The sequence below is a fragment of the Pongo pygmaeus genome, chromosome 17 (assembly GCF_028885625.2).
Source record: "Pongo pygmaeus isolate AG05252 chromosome 17, NHGRI_mPonPyg2-v2.0_pri, whole genome shotgun sequence".
Lineage (NCBI taxonomy): Eukaryota > Metazoa > Chordata > Mammalia > Primates > Hominidae > Pongo > Pongo pygmaeus.
In genome coordinates this window covers 61,559,449-61,579,642 of record NC_072390.2, presented here as the reverse complement: position 1 = coordinate 61,579,642, position 20,194 = coordinate 61,559,449, and the positions used below count along the sequence as shown (strand labels likewise).

Genomic DNA, 20,194 nt, shown 5'->3' with positions numbered 1-20,194 from the left:
GTTTCAAACCTGTTTTAGTAGTTCATACTTTTATAGAAAGTTGTTCATTTCATCCACATTCTTGAATTTGTAGCATTTAGTTGTTAATCTCTTATTTTCAGTTACTTGTAGTTAATATCCCCTTGTCTTTTTTTAAAATGCCTTCTTTTTTTCTTGATAATTTTTGGCTAAAAGTTTGCCAATTTTTAAAGATTTTTCAGAGAATCAAGTTTTTGATATTGTTTATGCTCTTTAGTGTATCCTTCCCCTGTTTCATGAATTTTTGCTCTTCTTTTCTTTTCTTATATTTCCTTTGGAGTTCTGTTCTTTTTTTCTGATTTCTTAAGTTGGGTGCCTGTCATTAATTTTCAGCATTTTAACATAGTTATTTAAGATCATAAAATGTCTGCGTATTGCCTCCTTGTTATATGTTTTGATGTGTAATATTTCCGTTATTTTTACTTGTATTTTTCTATTTTCTGTTGTGAATTCTTTAACTTATGAGCTGTTTAAAAATTTAATTTCCATACATATGAGAGTTCCTCTAGTTGATTTGGCTGTTGATTTGTAATTGCATTTTGGTTAGACAGCCTGTTTGTGTGTGATGCCAATTGGTGTGTATAATGCCCATTCTTTGAAATATGTTTAGACTATTAAAAATGTGGTCCATTTTAATAATTTTTATTTGTACATGAAGAGACTATGTATTGCCTGGTTTTTGGTGCAGCTTTATATACGTTCATTATATAGGCTTGTTAATTATGTTCAAATTTCATATCTTTATTTTTTATTAAGAGAGCAGAGTTAATCTTTTACTAGAATTTTGTTTCATTTTTCATTTTTCTTTGTAGTTCTATCGATTTTTAAACCATATTTTAACATTATTACTAGCACATGAAAGAACCGTAATCCTGTAATCTTAGCATCTTGGGAGGCTGAGGTGGGAGGATCACTTGAGCCCAAGAGTTTGAGACCAGCCTGGTACCATAGTGAGACCCCCATCTCTGTTTTTTTTTTTTTTTTTAGATGGACGGAGTCGCTCTGTCACCCAGACTGGAGTGCAGTGGCGCGATCTCGGCTCACTGCAACCTCCGCCTCGTGGGTTCAAGTGATTCTCCTGTTTCAGCCTGCTGAGTAGCTGGGACTACAGGTGCCTGCCACCATGCCCAGCTAATTTTTGTATTTTTAGTAGAGATGGTGTTTCACCATGTTGGCCAGGCTGGTCTTGAACTCCTGATCTCAGGTGATCTGCCCACTTGGGCCTCTCAAAGTGCTGGGATTACAGGCGTGAGCCACCGCACCCAGCTTTCTAGGTTATTTTTCTTTTTGTCAGTTTTGCCTAATTTAAAAAATTTCTCCTTGCCCTTACATTTTTGTGTCCTTTTATTTCAGTTTTATCTCTTTCGAATATAATGCCATTGAATTTTAAGAAAATTAAAAATCTAGTCTGATAGTCTTACTCCTTGTAGTTTTAATTAAACTTTTAATGAAGATAATTGTCAATTCACTTGCATTTCTAGGAAATAATACAGAGACATTCCGTATACTCTTTCTCTAGTTTTTTTCAGAGTTAACATTTTAAAGACCGTAGTACAGTATCACAACCAGGATATTGACATTAGCACAATCAAGATATAGGCCATTTTATCACCACAAGGATCCCTCTCTCCAAAGTATTGTTACTTTATAGTCACACTTATTCCTGTCTCATCCAGTTCCCTCACTCTCTGGGGCCTACTCATCTTTTTCATTTCTATGATATTTGTCTTTTCAAAAATATTACATAAATAGAGTCACACAGTGTGTAACGTTTTGGGTCTGGCTTTTTTCGTTCAGCATAATCCTGGAAATTCATCCAAGTTGTTGTGTATAAACAGCTCATCCCTTTTTATTGCTGAATAGTTTTCCACGATATGAATTCACTATAGTTTGTTTAACCATTCACCTGTTGAGGGACATCTGGGTTGTTTACAGTTTTTTGGTAGTTATGAATAAAAATGCTATGAAGATTTGTGCATAGGTTTTTTTGGTAAACTTACGCACACATCTTTCTCAGAGATAAATGCCCAGGAGTGCAGTTGCTGGGTTGTGTGGTCATTGTATGTATAGTTTTTAAAGAACTTGCTAAACTGTTTTCCAGAGTGGCTGTACCATTTTACATCCCTACCAGCAATGTATGGAGTGATCCAGTTTCTCTGCATCCTCGCCAGCATTTGGTGTTATCAGTGTTTTTCATTTTAGCCATTCTGGTAGGTATCTAGTGATATCTCAGTGAGGTTTTTATTTGCATTTCCCCAGTGGCTAATGATGCTGAACATATTTTTATGTGCTTATTTGCCATCTGTATATCCCAATCCATGACATGTCTCTTTGTGTCTTTTGTCTTTTTTCTAATTGAATTCTTTTTCTTTTCCTGTTGAGTTTTGAGAGTTCTAAGTATATCCTTGATAGTAGTCCTTTGTCAGATATGTGTTTGCAAATAATATTTTCTTTGAGTCTGTTGATTGTCTTTTTATCCTTTTAAAGGAGTCTTTTGCGTAGCACAAGTTTTAGTTTGTGTGAAGTCCAGTGTGTCATATTTCCTTTTATGGATCTTGCTTTTAGTGTCAAATCTAAGAACTCTGCCTACTCTTAGATCCTGAATATTTTCCTGCTTATTAAAAAAAAGTTTTATAGTTTTATTTTTACATTTGACTCTGTGATCCATTTTGAGTTATTTTTGTATAAGGTATGAGACTTAAGTGGAAGTTCATTTTTCTGTCTATGGGTGTCCAGTTGATCCAGCACCATATATTGAAAGACTGTCTTTCTTCCACTGAGTTAATTTTACACCTTAGTCAAAAATTATTTGGGTATGTATGTATATGTCTATTTGTGGGTTCTGTATTCTGTTTGCTTGATCTATGTGTCTACCCGTTCACTAATACCATGCAGTCTGTCAGTCCTAGCTAAGTTGTAAAATGGGATAGATCGATTCCTCTTCCTCTGTTCTTTTTAAAAATTGTTTTGGCTGTTCTATTAATATTAATTTTGCCTTTTCATATACATTTTAGAATAATCTCATCTATATCTACAAAAATCTTGCTGGAATTCGGATACGAATTATGTTAAACCCATATATCGGTTTGGGGAAAGTTGACATCTTTACTGTGTTGAGTTTTCCAATCCATGAAGAATTTATTTATTTAGATTTTCTTTTCTTTTTTTTTTTTTATTTGAGACAGAGTTTTGCTTTTGTTGCCCAGGCTGGAGTGCAATGGCATGATCTCAGCTCACTGCAACCTCTCCCTCCGGGTTCAAGCGATTCTCCTACCTCAGCCTCGCGAGTAGCTGGGATTACAGGCATGTGCCACCATGCACGGCTAATTTTTTTTGTATCTTTAGTAGAGATGGGGTTTCTCCATTTTGGTCAGACTGGTTTCGAACTCCCGGCCTCAGGTGATCCGCCCACCTCAGCCTCCCAAAGTGCTGAGATTACAGGCGTGAGCCATCGTGCCCGGCCTTTAGATAGATTTTTTTTTTTTTTTCAGTGTTTTGTAGTTTTCAGCATATAAGTCCTGTACGTGTTTGTTACATTTTTACATATGTATTTTAATTTTCTTTGGAGTGTTATAAATGGTGATGTTTTTAACTTGTTTTCACATGTTCATTTTTAGTGTATAAAGATGTGATTGGTTTTTGTGTGTTGATTTTATATCCTGGGACCTTGCTGAACTCACAAGTTCTAGGAGTTGTTTTGTAGATTTGTTGAGATTTTCTATTTAAGCAATCATTCCATCTACAAATATAGTTTTATTTTTTCCTTTCAACTCTTACTCCTTTTATTTCCATTTCTTGTCTTATTCTGCTAGCTAGAACTTTTAGTATTGTGTTGAATGAGGGGTGATAGTGGGCATCTTTGCCTCAGTCCCAATATTAGAGGGAAAGCAATCTTTCACCCCTGAGTATAATATTGGCTTAATTTTATTTTTTTGGTAGACCTGTTTATCAAATTGAGGAAGCTCTCCTCTATTCTTGTTTTTGAGGGTTTTTAAATCATGAACAGGTGTTGAATTTGTGAAATGCGTTTTTCGCATTGATTGATCTGATAATATGATTTGGTTTTTTGTAACTGTTAATGTGATGTATTCTATAGATCTCAAAACAAATACACAGATAAGACACAGTGAAAATGCTGAGCAGCAGTGGCATATAATGAACCAGCCTTGCATACTGGAATAAACTCCACTTGGTCATGGTGCATAATGACCATGGTGTTTAATTCTTTTTATATGTTGCTGAATTTTATTGGCTAATATTTTGTTAAGGATTTTAACGTCTATATTCATGACGAATATTGGTTTGTAGTTTAATTTTTTTTTTGGAGACAGTTTCGCTCTTGTTGCCTAGGCTGGAGTGCGATGGCATGATCTTGGCTCACCACAACCTCCGCCTCCCAGGTTCAGGCGATTCTCCTGCCTCAGCCTCCTGAGTAGCTGGGAGTACAGGCATGTGCCATGGCTAATTTTGTATTTTTCGTAGAGATGGGGTTCTCCATGTTGGTCAGGCTGGCCTCGAACTCCTGACCGCAGGTGATCCGCCTGCCTTGGCCTCCCAAAGTGCTGAGATTACAGGTGTGAGCCACCGCACCTGGCCTGTAGTTTAATTTTTTGTATTGTCTTTGTTTTGTTTTGGTATCATGGTAATATTAGTTTCATAAAATGAATTTGGAAATGTTCTCTCATCTTCTGTTTTCTGGAAGAAATTATATTGAACTGTTGTTAGTTCTTCTTTATTTTTATTTTTTAATATTATTTGAGACAGAGTTTTGTTCTTATCACCCAGGCTGGAGTACAATGGCACGACGTTGGCTCACCGTAACCTCCGCCTCTAGGGTTCAAGTGATTCTTCTGCCTCAGCCTCCTGAGCAGATGGGATTACAGGCGCCTGCCACCGAGCCCAGCTAATTTTTGTATTTTTAGTAGAGATGGGGTTTCACCATCTTGGCCAGGCTGGTCTCAAACTCCTGAGCTCATGATTCACCCGCCTCGGCCTCCCAAAATGCTGAGATTACAGGTGTGAGCCACTGTGTCCAGCCTCTATTTTGTATTTTTTTCAGATGAGGTCTTACTCTATCACCCAGGCTGGGAATATTGGCATGATTATAGCTCACTGCAGCCTCAAACTTCTGGGCCCAGAGTGTCCTCCTGCCTCAGCCTCCTAAGTAATCAAGACTACAGGTGAGCACCACCAAGCCGTGGTAATTAAAAACAATTTTTTTTTTTTTGGTAGAACCTGGGTCTCACTTTGTTTCCCAGGCTGGTCTTGAACTCCTGGCCCAAGTGATCCTCCTGCCTCAACCTCCCAAATAGCTGGGATTACAAGGTTGGAGCCACTGTGCCTTGCCTATATTATCTTTTTTTTTTTTTTTTTTTAAGACGGAGTCTCACTCTGTCACCCAGGCTGGAGTGCAGTGGCGTGATCTCGGCTTACTGCAACCTCTGCCTCCTAGGTTTAAGCGATTCTCCTATCTCAGCCTCCTGAGTAGCTGGGATTACAGGCTCCCACACCACACCCAGCTAATTTTTCATTTTTTGTAGAGACTGTGTTTTACCATGTCGGCCAGGCTGGTCATGAACTCCTGACCTCAAATGATTCGCCCGCCTCGGCCCTCCAAAGTGCTGGGATTTCAGGCGTGAGCCACCATGCCCAGCCAATTTTTGTATTTTTAGTAGAGACGATGTTGGACCATATTGACCAGACTGATCTCAAACTTCTGGCTTCAAGTGATCTGCCCACTTGGCCTCCCAAAGTGCACCCTTGCACCTTGCTACCAATTTATATGCCTTCATTGCTCAGCGTTTTCATTCTTTCTTATTTATTTTTATATTTTTCCTGATGCTGTCAGGATGAGATCTGTGTTTTCTTAACCTCACAAATTTGATACTGTTATTTCATATAGTAAAGGTTTGTTTAGTTGACTACCTCCCTCCCCACATTTGTTTTCTGTGAAAAACGAACATCATTCTGTGATCTTAATACTCATTCTGGGCCCAGCATGGTGGCTTATGCACTTCTAGAGGCCAAGGCAGGAGCATCACTTGAGCCTGGGAGTTTGAGACCAGCCTGCAAAACATAATGAAATTTCATCTTTACTAAAATTAAAAAAATTAGCAGGCATGGTGGTGTGTGCTTGTAGTCCCAGTTACGCTGGAGGCTGAGGCAGGAAGATCACTTGAGCTCAGGAAGTTGAGGCTGCAGTGAGCAGTGTTTGCACCACTGCACTCTGGGCAGCTGAGCCAAGACCCTGTCTCAAATAACAACAAATACTCATTCCTCTAGATTACTCTGGTTCGACAGTGGTGAGCTTTTTGCATTTCACTTTCATTGAGTGTGTTAGGCCTGCCTTTGTCTTCAGGACTTTTACATTTGCTATGGAATGCCTTGGAATGCTTTTCCTCAGATACCCATAGGGTGCTTTCCTCCTGCTTCAGTTACTTATTCAGTTACTATTTCAGTGAGGCCTTTCCCCTTTAAAATGGCAAATCCTCTACTTCTTCACTTTTTGTGTCCCTTCCTCCTTTGTTTTTGTTCATTTTATTCATCATGACCTGCCATATTTTATGTTTTCGTCTGTTAAGCTCTCCAACTCATTAACCAGTCGTTGGAATTTTTTTATATTTATAACTTGGAAACAATTGATACCTTTTCGGTGTTGAGTATTTTTATCTAGTAAAATGCATGATACAGTCTCTTTAATTTATTCAAAGCTTTTTTTTTTGAGATGGAGGCTCACTCTGTCACCCAGGCTGGAGAGCAGTGGTGCAGTCTCGGCTAACTGCAACCTCCGCCTCCCACATTCAAGCGATTTTCCTGCCTCAGCCTCCCAAGTAGCTGGGATTACAGGACCCTCCCACCACGCCCGGCTAGTATTTGTATTTTTAGTAGAGACGGGGTTTTACTGTGTCGTCCAGGCTGGTCTCGAACTTCTGACCTCCAGTGATCCACCTGCCTCAGCCTCCTAAAGTGTTGAGATTACAGGTGTGAGCCACAGCACCCGGCCTCAAAGTTTCTTTTATTCTGTAGTTTTTTAAGGTACCTCTTGCAAAATTTTAAAATTTATTCTTTTGCATTTTATGTTTTTGTGTTACTTCTGTTTTTTTAATACTCTTTTTCAGTCATTTGAAAATGTATTTGATATACGGAGAATTCAATGTTTTGCCTTAATATTATTGGTTTAAATTTTTCAGTGGATTGTCTTATATTTCTAATATAGAGAGTCTTGTCATTTGTAAATAGTAAATGTTACTTTTAAAAAATTTGTATTGCCTTGCCGGGCATGGTGGCTCATGCCTGTAATCCCAGCACTTTGGGAAACCTAGGTGGGTGGATCACTTGAGGCCGGAGTTCAAGACCAACCTGGCCAACATGGCAACCCTGTCTCTACTAAAAATACAAAATTTAGCCGGGTGTGGTGGTGTGTGCCGGTAATCCCAACTATTTGGGAGGCTGAGGCACAAGAATCCCAGAGGCAGAGGTTGCAGTGAGCCAAGATGGTGCCACTGCACTCCAGCCTGGGTGACAGAGTGAGATTCTCTCTCTCAAAAAAAAAAAATTATATTGCCTTGGTGTAGTAGCTCACACCTGTAATTCCAGCACTTTGGGAGGTCAAGGTGGAAGGATCACTTGGACCCAGAAGTTTAAGACCAGCCTGCACAACACAGGGGGACTCTGTCTCTACGAAAAGTAAAAATTAGCTGGGCTGGCCTCCCAGCTTCTGGAGGCCTTGGTGGGAGGATCACTTGAACCTGGGAGGTTGAGGCTGCAGAGAGCCAAGATCGTGTTGCTACACTCCAGCTTGGGCAATAAAGCGAGATCTTGTCTCAAAAAAAACCCCAAAATTATATTGCGTTGTATTATCTAGAATTTTTGGAGTACTGTCAAATGACAGAACATAGTATACATTTTAGAAATAAGCTTGTGATTTAGTGTTTCATTTTTAGTATATTAGCTATTGCTTTCTGACAGATATCAGTTATCACGTTAGCAGAATTTCCTTCTATTCTTGTTTATTGAGAGATTTCATGAGGAATGAATAGAATTTTATCAAATGCCCTTCTAGCATTTAGCCATTAATCATGTGGCTTTTCTACTCAAACCATAAATCTTTTTGCATTTTCTCTATCAGTTGTCAGAATAATGATGAATTTTTCCCTTAACATCCTTAAAAGGAGATCAGTGATTTTAAAAGTATTATTATGAATAAAATGAAACATTACTATATTTAATCGGTTTGAATCCAATGCAGTTATTATTCTTTTTGATGCTCAAATTTTCTCATCTTAGGCTACTAGGAGCCCATTCTGGATGTTTTCTTTGCCCTTCTGACAAGGCCCCTGTGATCTTTGATAGCTTCTCTGTTTGCTGGTGCCATAAAATGTTACAGGCTCATCTTGTGCATTTCCTGCCCTAGACCTGCAATCAGCCATTTATTTCCCCAAGGAGTCTGGCTTCCTTTTATGGCAAATGGTATTTATGCCATAATCGCTTTTTTACCTCACCTTCAAACAGACTAACAGTTTTTGTTTAATGAAATCTAGAGTACCTTTAGATTTAAAGAAAACTTGGGAAGATAGTAGAGTCCCCATATGCCCCACACCCAGTTTCCCCTGTTCAAGCAAACTTTTGAGTTATCGAAACACTCTTAAATTTACAATGATAGAAAATTCTTCGTGTCCCCAGTACACAGCTTTAGAAGTTAATCAACTCCAGTCTTTTATCATATATGTCCCCACCTACTTCCCCCAAATTATTTGAAAGGAAACTCCATATATTGTATAATTTTATACATAAATACTCAATCTTGTGGCTGTAAGGATAGAAATAATCTTAACCAAGTAATTTACTTAATTTATGTTAAACCATTCTTATATTGGTAGATTAAACTGTATTGGGTGCATTGAGGACTTTTATATCTACACTCACAGGAAATGTTAATGTGTTAATATTGGTTTATAAATTGTGTTACACAAAGACTTCTTACGGTCCATGTTGAGAAATGAGAAAGAATGTATGCTATACTAGGCCCACCATTTAATAGGCTTTTGCCTGAAAGTTTGGTTGGATAGGGTGGACTTCTCCCTGCTGAAGATTGAAAACCAATAATTTGCATGTTTTTTGAATTTTGTGTTTTGTGTTCAGCATCTTTCTATATTTGTCTTCTAACACGTATGTATTTGACTCCCTGGCTTTTATTCTCTTGAACAGTTTAAGGAACAGAATTCCATCCTTTCCTTCAAAGCTTGGTCGAATTTACTCAGGAAGCTGTCTTGTTTGGGTAGATGTTTTTGGATGTGGAGGGAGGGCAAGACAATATACCTCTTCTTGAATCAGATGGAGTAATTTATATTTTTCAAGGAAACCACTTTTATCTGTATTTAAGTTATTAGAATGTATAGTCGCATGCACTGTTTTCTTTGTTTAAAGAAATTTGTTTAGTTTTTTGGTCTTTTTTTTTTTTTTCTTCTCATTTATAAGACCATACATTTGTTTACTTTCCCTTATGTGGGTCTGACTTCGCTGCATTTTGCTTTCTAATTAATTTTTTTTTTTTTTTTTGCTTTTTGCTTTTTACCCTGTAACGCTTCCCCAGCCCTTTTGGTTTATTTTATTATTACTTTTTTGCTTCCTTAATTGACTACTTTATTTTAAATCTTTGTTGTATAATAATAGAAGCATATAGGGAGATGTTTTCCCTGAATTTGGAATGTAGCATTTTTTTTTATTGTTTGTTTTAATAGTTGCTTTTCAATGTGATTTCTTTAGCCTAGGAGTTATTGTAATCATTATCTTGTAAGGGAGAAACCCATTAGTCTCTCAAATAAAAGTGGATTTAATTATAGGGATTACATGATTTCACCAGGAATACAGGACCAGGAACTGGAGCCTCCAATGACCTTTGATAAGAGTAAGCAGTATCTTTCTGGCTTGCCACATAGTTCCTCTTATGTATGGCATTAGCTTGGTCACTCTTTTTTGAAGGATTATGTTAATCTGGTAGTTTTTCTTTATTCCTACTTATAAATGAAGATGTAGATTATTATTATTCTTTTTTGAGATGGAGTCTCGCTCTGTCACCCAGGCTGGAGTGCAGTAGTGTGATCTCCGCTCACCGCAACCTCCACTTCCCGGGTTCAAGCATTTCTCCTGCCTCAGCCTCCCTAGTAGCTGGGATTATAGGTGCGAGCCACCACACCCGGCTAATTTTTGTATTTTTAGTAGAGACAGGGTTTTGCCTTGTTGGTCAGGCTGTTCTTCAACTCCTGACCTCAGATGATCCGCCTGCTTCGGCCTCCCAAACTGCTGGGATTACAGGTGTGAGCCACCGTGTCCGTCCTGAGGTAGATTATTTTAATATTATAGCTGGAGTAGGCAGTATTAATAATGCAATTTGTTAGTTGCCCTCAGCAGCTTCTCGTCTTCTCCTGTATTATATACATCATAGCAGATGGGGAATCTACAGAGTTCATATTGACCTTTACCATGATTTCTAACCTTATTAGCACTTCCCCAAATTCTAGGCTGTTTTTGCAGTTTCTAGCTCATGTTTTAGAATTGAAGAGCAATCTCAGGAAAATATTTTTATTCACTGGTGATTACATTAACTATCATATATCTGTTTGATGAGGTATTTTTTTTTTTTTTTTTTTTCCCCGAGATGGAGTTTCCCTCTCATTGTCTAGGCTGGAGTGCAATGGTATGGTCTCGACTCACTGCACCCTCTGCCTCCCGGTTTCAAGCGATTCTCCTGCCTCATCCTCCTGAGTAGCTGGGATTACAGGCATCTGCCACCATGCCTGGCTAATTTTTTTGTATTTTTAGTAGAGACTGGGTTTCACCGTGTTGGTCAGGCTGGTCTCAAACTCCTGACCTCAAGTGATCCACCCACCTTGGCCTCCCAAAGTGCTGGGATTACAGATATGAGCCACTGCACCCAGCCTAATGAGGTATTTTCTACCTAATGAGGTAGCACCTTCAGCTTGCCTTTATCTTTGTATGTAGTGTTTCAATTATATAATATCCCAGCTTTAAAATTTTTAATAATTTTGTCTTTATTTTCATTTGATAAAGGAACAAGGTTGACTTAAAACTCTGGTCTTAATTTATGTTAGTTTTTGTTTACAATTTAGATTATGCATCTTTTTACACAATTAATTATGCCAACACATTTCTCTGTTGGGAAATTCCTCTGTAGAGCACATAGCAGTTTTAACTGAAGTGGGCTGACTTGGGAGCCTTTGAGAAGCAGCAAAGCAGCACAGTGGAGTAGAAAAACCGCTTGGAAAAAATTAGACTAAAGATACTGACTTCAGAGGTTGGTGGAGAAAAACAACTGAAATCCATTCTTGGTAGTGTTCATAGCAGGCTAACCTTAACCCCCATGTAGGCTCTGGTGACCCTCTCTGCTCACCACACCCACTCACTGTGGGGGAAGGGCCTGAAACTTGGTGGAAGACTAAGTTAAGAAAAAATAGATATTACTTCTAGAGGAAGTGGGATCTGGTAAGGTTTGCCCAGCAACATATTCATAGAATTTTACTTAGTAAGCTGCTTTGAGATTATTTTATCAGTAAGTGCTAAATAAAGAAAAGGGATTTTTGATTTTTGCTTTTTGAGATGGAGTCTTACTATGTCGCCCAGGATGGAGTGCAGTGGCTCGGTCTTGGCTCATTGCAACTTCCACCTCCTGGGTTCAAGAAATTCTCCTGCCTCAGCCTCCCAAGTAGCAGGGACTACAGGCGTGTACCACCACGCCTGGCTAATTTTTGTAATTTTAGTAGAGACAGGGTTTCACCATGTTGGCCAGGCTGGTCTTGAACTCCTGACCTCAAATGATCCACCCACCTTTCCTCCCAGAGTGCTGAGATTATAAGTGTGAGCCACCATGCCTGGCCAAGGAGAGGGATTTTTTTGGGGGGTGTTTGTTATTTTAAAATAGAAATTGATGACCAGAGGGATCGAATGACTTTCCCAGGGTCCAAAGTCTTGGTGCTTGGGTTTGAACCACAACTGCTGATTGCTGGCTTGAAGTTTTTCACAGGGCCCTGTTGACTTAATTACCTTTGGCTGTGTGTCCAGCAATACTTTATCTTTGCAGCATTTTGTAATGCAAAGACTGTCCCATCTGCTGTTCAGAATTCTGTGATTCCACATTCATAGTCTAAGCTCTTATCTCTTTCTTACTTTTTGTTTGTCTATTTGCAACAGCCCATAGAGCCAGTTGCATTAACATCCTTTGCCAAATAATGTTATCACTGGAAATATGAGATATGAGACCTAGAAATTCCTTTGAGAGTCAAGCTTAGGTAGGGTGACTTTGTGCTTTGTTTTGTCATTTCTGTAAAACAGCTTCCCTTAAAATGAAGAATATCTGACAATAAGTATAAGGAGTGAAGCAAAGTAGTGAATTCTGAGTTAGAAAAAATCATAGTTATGTTTTATCTGTGTGATTGCCTTTTTTAGTGTTAGTGTTCCACAGTCAATTGAAGTATTTACTAAGATTGAGGGAAAGACGCATCGTATTACTCGCTTGGGTAAACCCTTCCCAAGAAGCTGTTGTCTTCCGTTTAATGCATGAGATGTTGAGTAAGCTGTGACTGGTTTGTTATGAGATAGGCCAAAAGTTTGCTTGTTTTCCTTCTTTGTTGTCTGCACTGTAGAGGTAACACACATTGTGGTATGTGTTGCTATTAGAGTATGATTCAGAGCTGCACTGTCCAGTGTGGTAGCTAGTGGCCACATGTGGCTCTTAAGCACTTGAAGTGTGGTTAGTTCAAATTTAGATGTAAGTGTAAAATATACACCAGATATTGAAGACTTAGTATGAAAAAATATCCCACTGACACTTTAAAAAATGATTATTTTTAAATTACAAAAATTGATTCCATGTTGAGATGAAAAGATAGTTTTGATATATTGGGTTAAATAACTATGTTAATGTAAATTATCATTGTTATTATTATTTTTGAGACAGTCTTAATGTTGCCCAGGCTGGAGTATGGTGGCGTGATCACAGTTCACTGTAGCCTCGAATTCCTGGGCTCAAGTGATCCTCTCGCCTCAGTCTCCTGAGTGGCTCGGACCACAGGCACACACACCACCACGGCTGGCTAATTTTTAAATTTTTGTAGAGGCGGGGTGTTACTGTGTTGTCCAGTGTGGTCTCGAACTCCTGGGCTCAAATGATCGTCTTGTGTTGGCCTCCAAAAGCACTGGGATTATAGGTGTGAGCCACCGTTCCTGGCCTAAATTAGTTTTTTTAATGTGACTACTAGAAGCTTTAATGTGTGTCTTCTATTAATTCGTGTTGGACAGCACTGAATTAGAGTATAAAATGGCTTGGCAGGATTACAATTTAATATTCTCTCACTTGTACATTATGAAATATGGAGACGTATATAGTACACAAAGTACAGTTATAACAGTGTATATGGATTACTTTGGTATATTTAAATCTGTTTGCATTTTAGTAAGCCAGCAAGTATTTATATCAACAAATATTTAAAAACCATATAGGGTTTTAAACAATTGCTTCTGGGCCGTCCCTGAGACTTAAAAAGTACAGAGCAACTGCCCCACATTTCCACTATACTGATGAGACGAGCAAATTGAAAAGGAATCCCAAGTGACTTTGGAGTGTGTAGCATGGGCTGGGTTGGGGGAGTGATGAAGATGGGATGGGACACCAAACCACAGGTAGGTCTCCTGGGTAGGTTTCTGACAGGGCTTTGGTCAGCTCCAGGTGTTCTTCCTCTTTCTTGCTAGATGGTGCATGTGTGGTATCTGACCCAAGTGTGATTTGCCTCTGAGTTCAGAATTGACTGGAAATCACTAAGTAGTGGATTCCTGAGGCTGCAAGGGGTTAAAAATATTAAGTTTTGCTGAAAAAATAGAAGGTGTGATGTGAAGCTGCAACTGCTTATAACCTTTGTTTTACACCCAAGCACAAGCCAGTAGAGTAGTGTGGAGGAAATGTTGCCCTTTAAGATTGATGACTGCTCATTTCCTTGCTCTTCAAAGGTCTTTTTCTCATTTGGATACCCAGCTGGGAATTTCAGTCGTTTTAGAAGTTTGACTGACTGCTAAATAAGATGTATGTGATTTTTAGCTTTAATATTTTAAAATATCTTTATTATGTTGTTTGTCCCTTAATGTTTGAGTTGGGGTAAAAAAATTCATTGCATTTTGGATCACAGTTCTGACTTGATTTTTATGGATTTACTACTCAGCATCAAAAGTTACACATCTAACATTGTGAAAATCTGATTTTTTGTTTGGTTAATTGGTGATAATTCTGTAACAAACATTACATTGCATATTGGGAGGGGTTGGTTTTGAAAAGGAGTATATTCATTGGTGATAGATTTTATAGTCATAAAGCAAATAACTGTTTGCATTAGAGCATAATCAGATAATGAAGTGGTTAGTAGAAACCAATAGACTATAGATTACCAAAATTAAGATCTCGTACAACAAAATATAATTAACACCATAACTTGAATGTAATTTTTACGGGATTGTCTTATGAATGGTAATGATTCTAAGTGATATGTGAAATGCTGTTACTAGCACATGCCAGTTGATAGAATGCTGGAAAAATCACATTTTACATTATATTTTAGATAGGATTTTTGTATGCTTGAGGGTGACTTGGCTTATGTTTTTTTTTCTTTCCTTTTAGAATATGGTTTCTAGTTTTAGGGTTTCTGAACTACAAGTATTACTAGGCTTTGCTGGACGGAATAAAAGTGGACGCAAGCATGACCTCCTGATGAGGGCGCTGCATTTATTGAAGAGTGGCTGCAGCCCTGCGGTTCAGATTAAAATCCGAGAATTGTATAGACGCCGATATCCACGAACTCTTGAAGGACTTTCTGATTTATCCACAATCAAATCATCGGTTTTCAGTTTGGATGGTAGCTCATCACCTGTAGAACCTGACTTGGCCGTGGCTGGAATCCACTCGTTGCCTTCCACTTCAGTTACACCTCACTCACCATCCTCTCCTGTTGGTTCTGTGCTGCTTCAAGATACTAAGCCCACATTTGAGATGCAGCAACCATCTCCCCCAATTCCTCCTGTCCATCCTGATGTGCAGTTAAAAAATCTGCCCTTTTATGATGTCCTTGATGTTCTCATCAAGCCCACGAGTTTAGGTAAGTGTTAGAGAATTCAGTTTCTTCTGAACAGGATAGTAAATGAAATGAGAGACCTTCAACTATTGATTAATGATGTGCTGTTAATATAGTAAAATTGAGGCATCAATGCCGAATGTTTTAATATACGGATAAAAATTCGGCAACCATGACTGAAATCTAATAGATTTATTTCGTATCATTTGATCTTTCTTCTTTTCCAATTCTTTTATTGTGGTAAAATACACATAATATAAAATCTATCATCTTGATCATTTTAAAGTGTACAGTTGAGTGGTGTTAAGTATGTTGGTAATGTGCAGCCATCACTGCCATCCATCTCCAGAACTCTTCATCTTCTGAAACTGAAACTCTGTACCCATTAAACAATAGCTTTCCTCTCCTCCCCTCCCACTAGCCCCTGGCAGTTACCATTTTACTTCCACTGTCTATGATTTTGACTATTCCAAGTACCTCATGTCATTGGAATCATACAGTATTTGTCTTGTGACTGGCTTATTTCACTAAATGTAATGTCCTCAAGGTTCTAGCATGCTGTAGTTTATGTTAGAATTTCCTTCGTTTTAAAGGCTGAATAATACAATAGTATACGTTTTTAAAGAAAAATAGTAATCTTTTGCTCACTCCACTACCCACCCCTCAATCTCACTTTCAAGAGGCAACAACCTTAATTATTTTAGCTGTTTCTTCTGGTTTTACTTCTATGTTTCTGTGTTATAGGATACCACATTTTGCTTATCCATTGGACACTTGGGTTGCTCCCACGTTTTAGTTATTTCGAATAATTCTGTGGACACGGGTATACAGGTATCTCTTTGAGACCCTGCTTTTCAATTCTTATGGCTGTATACCCACAAGTGGAATTGCTGGATCACATAGTCATTCTGTTTTTAGTATTTTGAGGCATCACTGTACTGTTTTCCATGGCAGCTGCACCATTTTACATTCCCTTCAACAGTGCACAAGGGTTCCAATTTCTCCACATCCTTAACAACACTTTTATTTTCCTTTTTTTTTTTTATAGTGGCCATACTAATGGGTGTCAGCTGGTATCTTATTGTAGCTTTGATTTGCATGTCTGTAATGATGGTGATGTTGTGCATTTTCATGTGCTTTTTGGCCATTTATGTATCTTTGAAGAAATGTATAGCCAAGTCTCTTGCCCATTTTTGAATTGGTTTGTTTTATTGTTGTTGAGTTTTAGGAGTTCTCTATATATTCTGGATATAATCCCTTATCAGATATATGAATTTGCAAATATTTTCTCCCATTCTGTGGGTTGCCTTTTTTACTATGTTGATAGTGTCTTTTGATGTACAACTTAAAATTTTTTCATGAAATTCCAATTTGTTTATTTTTTTGTTGTTGTTGCCTATGCCTTTGGTGTCATATCCAAGAAATCATTGCTAAACTTCATGCTGTGAAGGTTTTGCCCTGTGTTTTCCTCTAAGAATTTTATAGTTTTAGGTCTTATATTTAAGCCTGATCTCTTTTGAGTTAATATTTGTATATGGTATTAGGTGAGTGTCCAGCTTTGTTCTTTTGTTTGTGGATATCCAGTTTTTCCCCACCATTTGTTGAAAAGCCTGTCCTTTCCCTCACTGAATGATCTTAGCACCCTTGTCAAAAAGTATTTGACCGTGTATGTGAGGTTTTATTTCCAGATTCTGTGTTCCAAGGTCCCCAACCCTCAGGCCATGGACTGGCACCAGTCCACAGCCTGTTAGAAACCAGGTCGCACAGCAGGAGATGAGCAGCAGGAGGTGAGCAGCAGGAGTTTGAGCATTACAGCCTGAGCTCCACCTCCTGTCAGATCAGCAGCGGCATTAGATTCTCATAGGTGCAGGAACCCTATTGTGAACTGTGCGTGTAAGGGATCTAGATTGCATGCTCCTTACGAGAATCTAATGCCTGATGATCTGAGGTGGAACAGTTTCATCCAGAAACCATTCCCCTGGTCTGTGGGAAAATTGTCTGCCATGAAACTGGTCCTGGCCAAAAAGGTTGTGGACTGTTGATTTATTCCATTGGTCTAGATGTCTGTCTTTATGCCAGTATCACAGTTTTGATTACCATAGCTATGTAATATGTCTTGGAATCAGGAAGAGTGAATTCTCCAGCTTTAATTATTTTGTAAGATTGTTTTGGCTATTTGGGGCCCTTGAGATTCCACATGAATTTTAGAATGAGTTTTTCTATTTCTGATAAAAAAAAATTGGGATTTTGAGAGGAATTGCAGTGAATCTGTAAATTGGTTTGGGTGGTATTGATATCTTAGCAATATTAAGTCTTTCTTTTCCCACCTAGGCTGATCGGGACAAAAAAAAATTAAGTCTTCCAGTGCATGAACATGAGCTGTGTTTCTATTTATTTATGTGTTCTTTAATATCTTTCAGCAATGTTTTATAGTTGTTATTGTACAGGTTTTCATTTTCTTGGTTAATTTTGAAATATTTTTTCTTTTTGATGCCATTGTAAAAACTGCGTAATTTCCTTTTCATCATATTTATTATTAGTTTATAAAAATGCAATTGATTTTTGCATGTTGACTTTGTATTCTGCTACTTTACTGAATTCATTTATTCTAACAGGTTTTTTGTGTGGAATCTTTAAGGTTTACTGTATATAAGAGCCTACCATCTGAACAGGAATAATTTTACTTCTTTCTTTTCTGTTTGTATGCCTTTTATTTCTTTTTCTTGCTTAGTTGCTCTGGCTAGAACTTAAGCATTCTTATGGTGTAGAACTCAGATTGCTTCTGTGTGAATGGGAATAGATACAACTCTTATTTATTGATCCTGATTTTGTATTTTGATACTTTTCATATTTTTATAAAGGAACTTACTTTCCATTTAATGTAGCTTTTAAACTGATTTTCTAAGAAATAAACCTTTTATATTTAATTTTATTTCTAAAGTGGCACAGGGAGTTTGACATGCAGTTTTTTAGCTTTTATTTAATGCCCATCAGTTGCTTACAATGTGACTAACAAATTTTTGCTTTGCTGTGTTATAATTCTTACTGCCTAATGAAATTATTTACAAATATATTTGGATTTCTTTATGAAATAAATTGGGGTAACATTTCATAGTTGATCTGGAAGATTGCTTTCTTTTCTTTCTTGGGAGAACCTTTTTTATTTTCAGTCATGTGAAAACTCTTAAATGTATCAGTGTGCTTTTTTCCTGTCTTACAGGATTATACTGCAGTCTGTCTTGGTTAAATCAGAAGGTTGTGAGGGGTAGAGCTAGTTAGTGGGATTAGTATGGCTTGACTAGTGGCAGGCAATGTGGCTATTTTTTTTTTTTTTTCAATTTTTTGCTTTTTGCTTTATTTATGTTTTAGCAAAACTGGTGATCCAAGCAAGTGGAGTATTGCATTTTATCTCTTTATTACATTCACTTTGAAATAAGGATTGAGTGTTTGTTCATGTTTTGTTATTTGTTTGTACAAAGTCCTATGAGTAGAATTATTGGATCAAGTAAAAAGAATGTTTTAGACTCTTGATAACATATTGCCAAATTATTTTAGTGCCAGTTTAAATTCCACAAGCAAAGTGAGAGAATGCCTGTCATATCTCATTACTTTTTGCCTTTATTGGGTGCTATTAAAAACAGATCTCTGTGATTTTTAGATGAAAACTTGTATCTTGCTTAAATTTTTATTTTTAAAATTAGTAACAGGAGCAAGTATTTTATTTTATTTGTTTTTTAGGTGGGGAGGGACAGAGTCTTGTTCTGTCGCCCAGGCTGGAGGGCAGTGGCGCTGTCTCGGCTCACTGCGGCCTCCACTTCCCAGGTTCAAGCAGTTCTCCTCTCTCAGCCTCCCGAGTAGCTGAGGCTACAGGCATGTGCCACCACACCGGGCTAATTTTGTATTTTTACAGAATTAGAAATGGGGTTTCGTTATGTTGGCCAGGCTGGTCTTGAACTTCTGACCTCAGGTGATCCACCTGCCTTGGCCTCCCAAAGTGCTGGGATTACAGGCGTGATCCACCACACCTGGCCAACAAGAGCAAGTATTTTAAATGCTTATTACCCAGTTGTCTGTCTTTTATGATTTTACTTTCATCTTTAACCTTGTTTTTAAAGAGTTGATTTATCTAGTTAAAATATTTCCCTAATTTGTTTTCTAATTCCTCCTTTATCATGGCATTTGGACAGTACCATGCACAATGTCGTGGCTCATTTATATGTTCTGTCCCAGCAGTTATTACAAATTTATTACTTTTAAAAATGTTTTTTTCCTTATTTATGTTGAAGGACTAGCAAATTTATTACTTTCTATTATTCTGAGAAAGATTCAGACTAGTGATATGCTTGGGTAGCCCTGCTTCATGAGGCCCCTCAGGAATGTGGCTAAGCACAGGACAGAGAGGATAAGAGGGTCTGTAGGGTAGTGGTTACAGTGGAATGTTTTAGAGACATGGACAGAAGACTGGGGACTAAGTGAAGATGCTGTAGTAGGCTTTTGCTCAGTGGGGTACTCCAAGAGGGAGACATGGTAGAGGCCTTGTCCTTTTCTCTTTCCTTACCTTCCTGCTTTGTTCACAAATAGAAATAGAAATTTTCTTACTTTGCTGTGTTCATCACAGAGGTTCTCTTTTATTAACCTCAGTAAAGTTAAATAGTATGCTCTTTATAAATTTACTAAAATAAAACTTTTCATATTTGGTGTTCAAAACTATCTCATTTGGCTTAGATAAAATAATGCCAGAGATATTTTGTTTAGAAGAGTAACTAAACTCCCTGCATTTTGGTCATAGCTTCAGTTAGAATGCCAGAAACACACGTATCCTCATGGCTTATACACTTTCTACCCTTGAACTAAAAACAGTGTTTTTCAGGAATCCTACCTATCACTGTTTTTTTTTTTTTTGAGACAGAGTCTCGCTCTGTCGCCCAGGCTGGAGTGCAGTGGCGCGATCTCAGCTCACTGCAAGCTCCGCCTCCCGGGTTCACGTCATTCTTCTGCCTCAGCCTCCCAAGTAGCTGAGAATACAGGTGCCCGCCACCATGCCC

The 20,194-nt window shown here is 38.0% G+C and overlaps 1 protein-coding gene across 11 annotated transcripts in view; it reads left to right on the top strand.

The window, feature by feature from the left end:
* The window catches only part of PIAS2 (protein inhibitor of activated STAT 2), a 109,158-nt gene that overhangs the window by 11,790 nt on the left and 77,174 nt on the right, over positions 1-20,194 (top strand). For 6 of the 11 annotated variants that reach the window (XM_054460905.2, XM_054460912.2, XM_054460906.2 and 3 more), the window contains exon 2: positions 14,699-15,173. In XM_054460905.2, the coding sequence (XP_054316880.1) occupies positions 14,699-15,173 (475 nt within the window). Of the gene's footprint in view, positions 1-2,119; positions 2,229-5,124; positions 5,199-14,092; positions 14,111-14,698; positions 15,174-20,194 lie in introns of those variants that run through there. The other 5 variants (XM_063653638.1, XM_054460908.2, XM_063653640.1 and 2 more) reach the window with 3 other exon arrangements.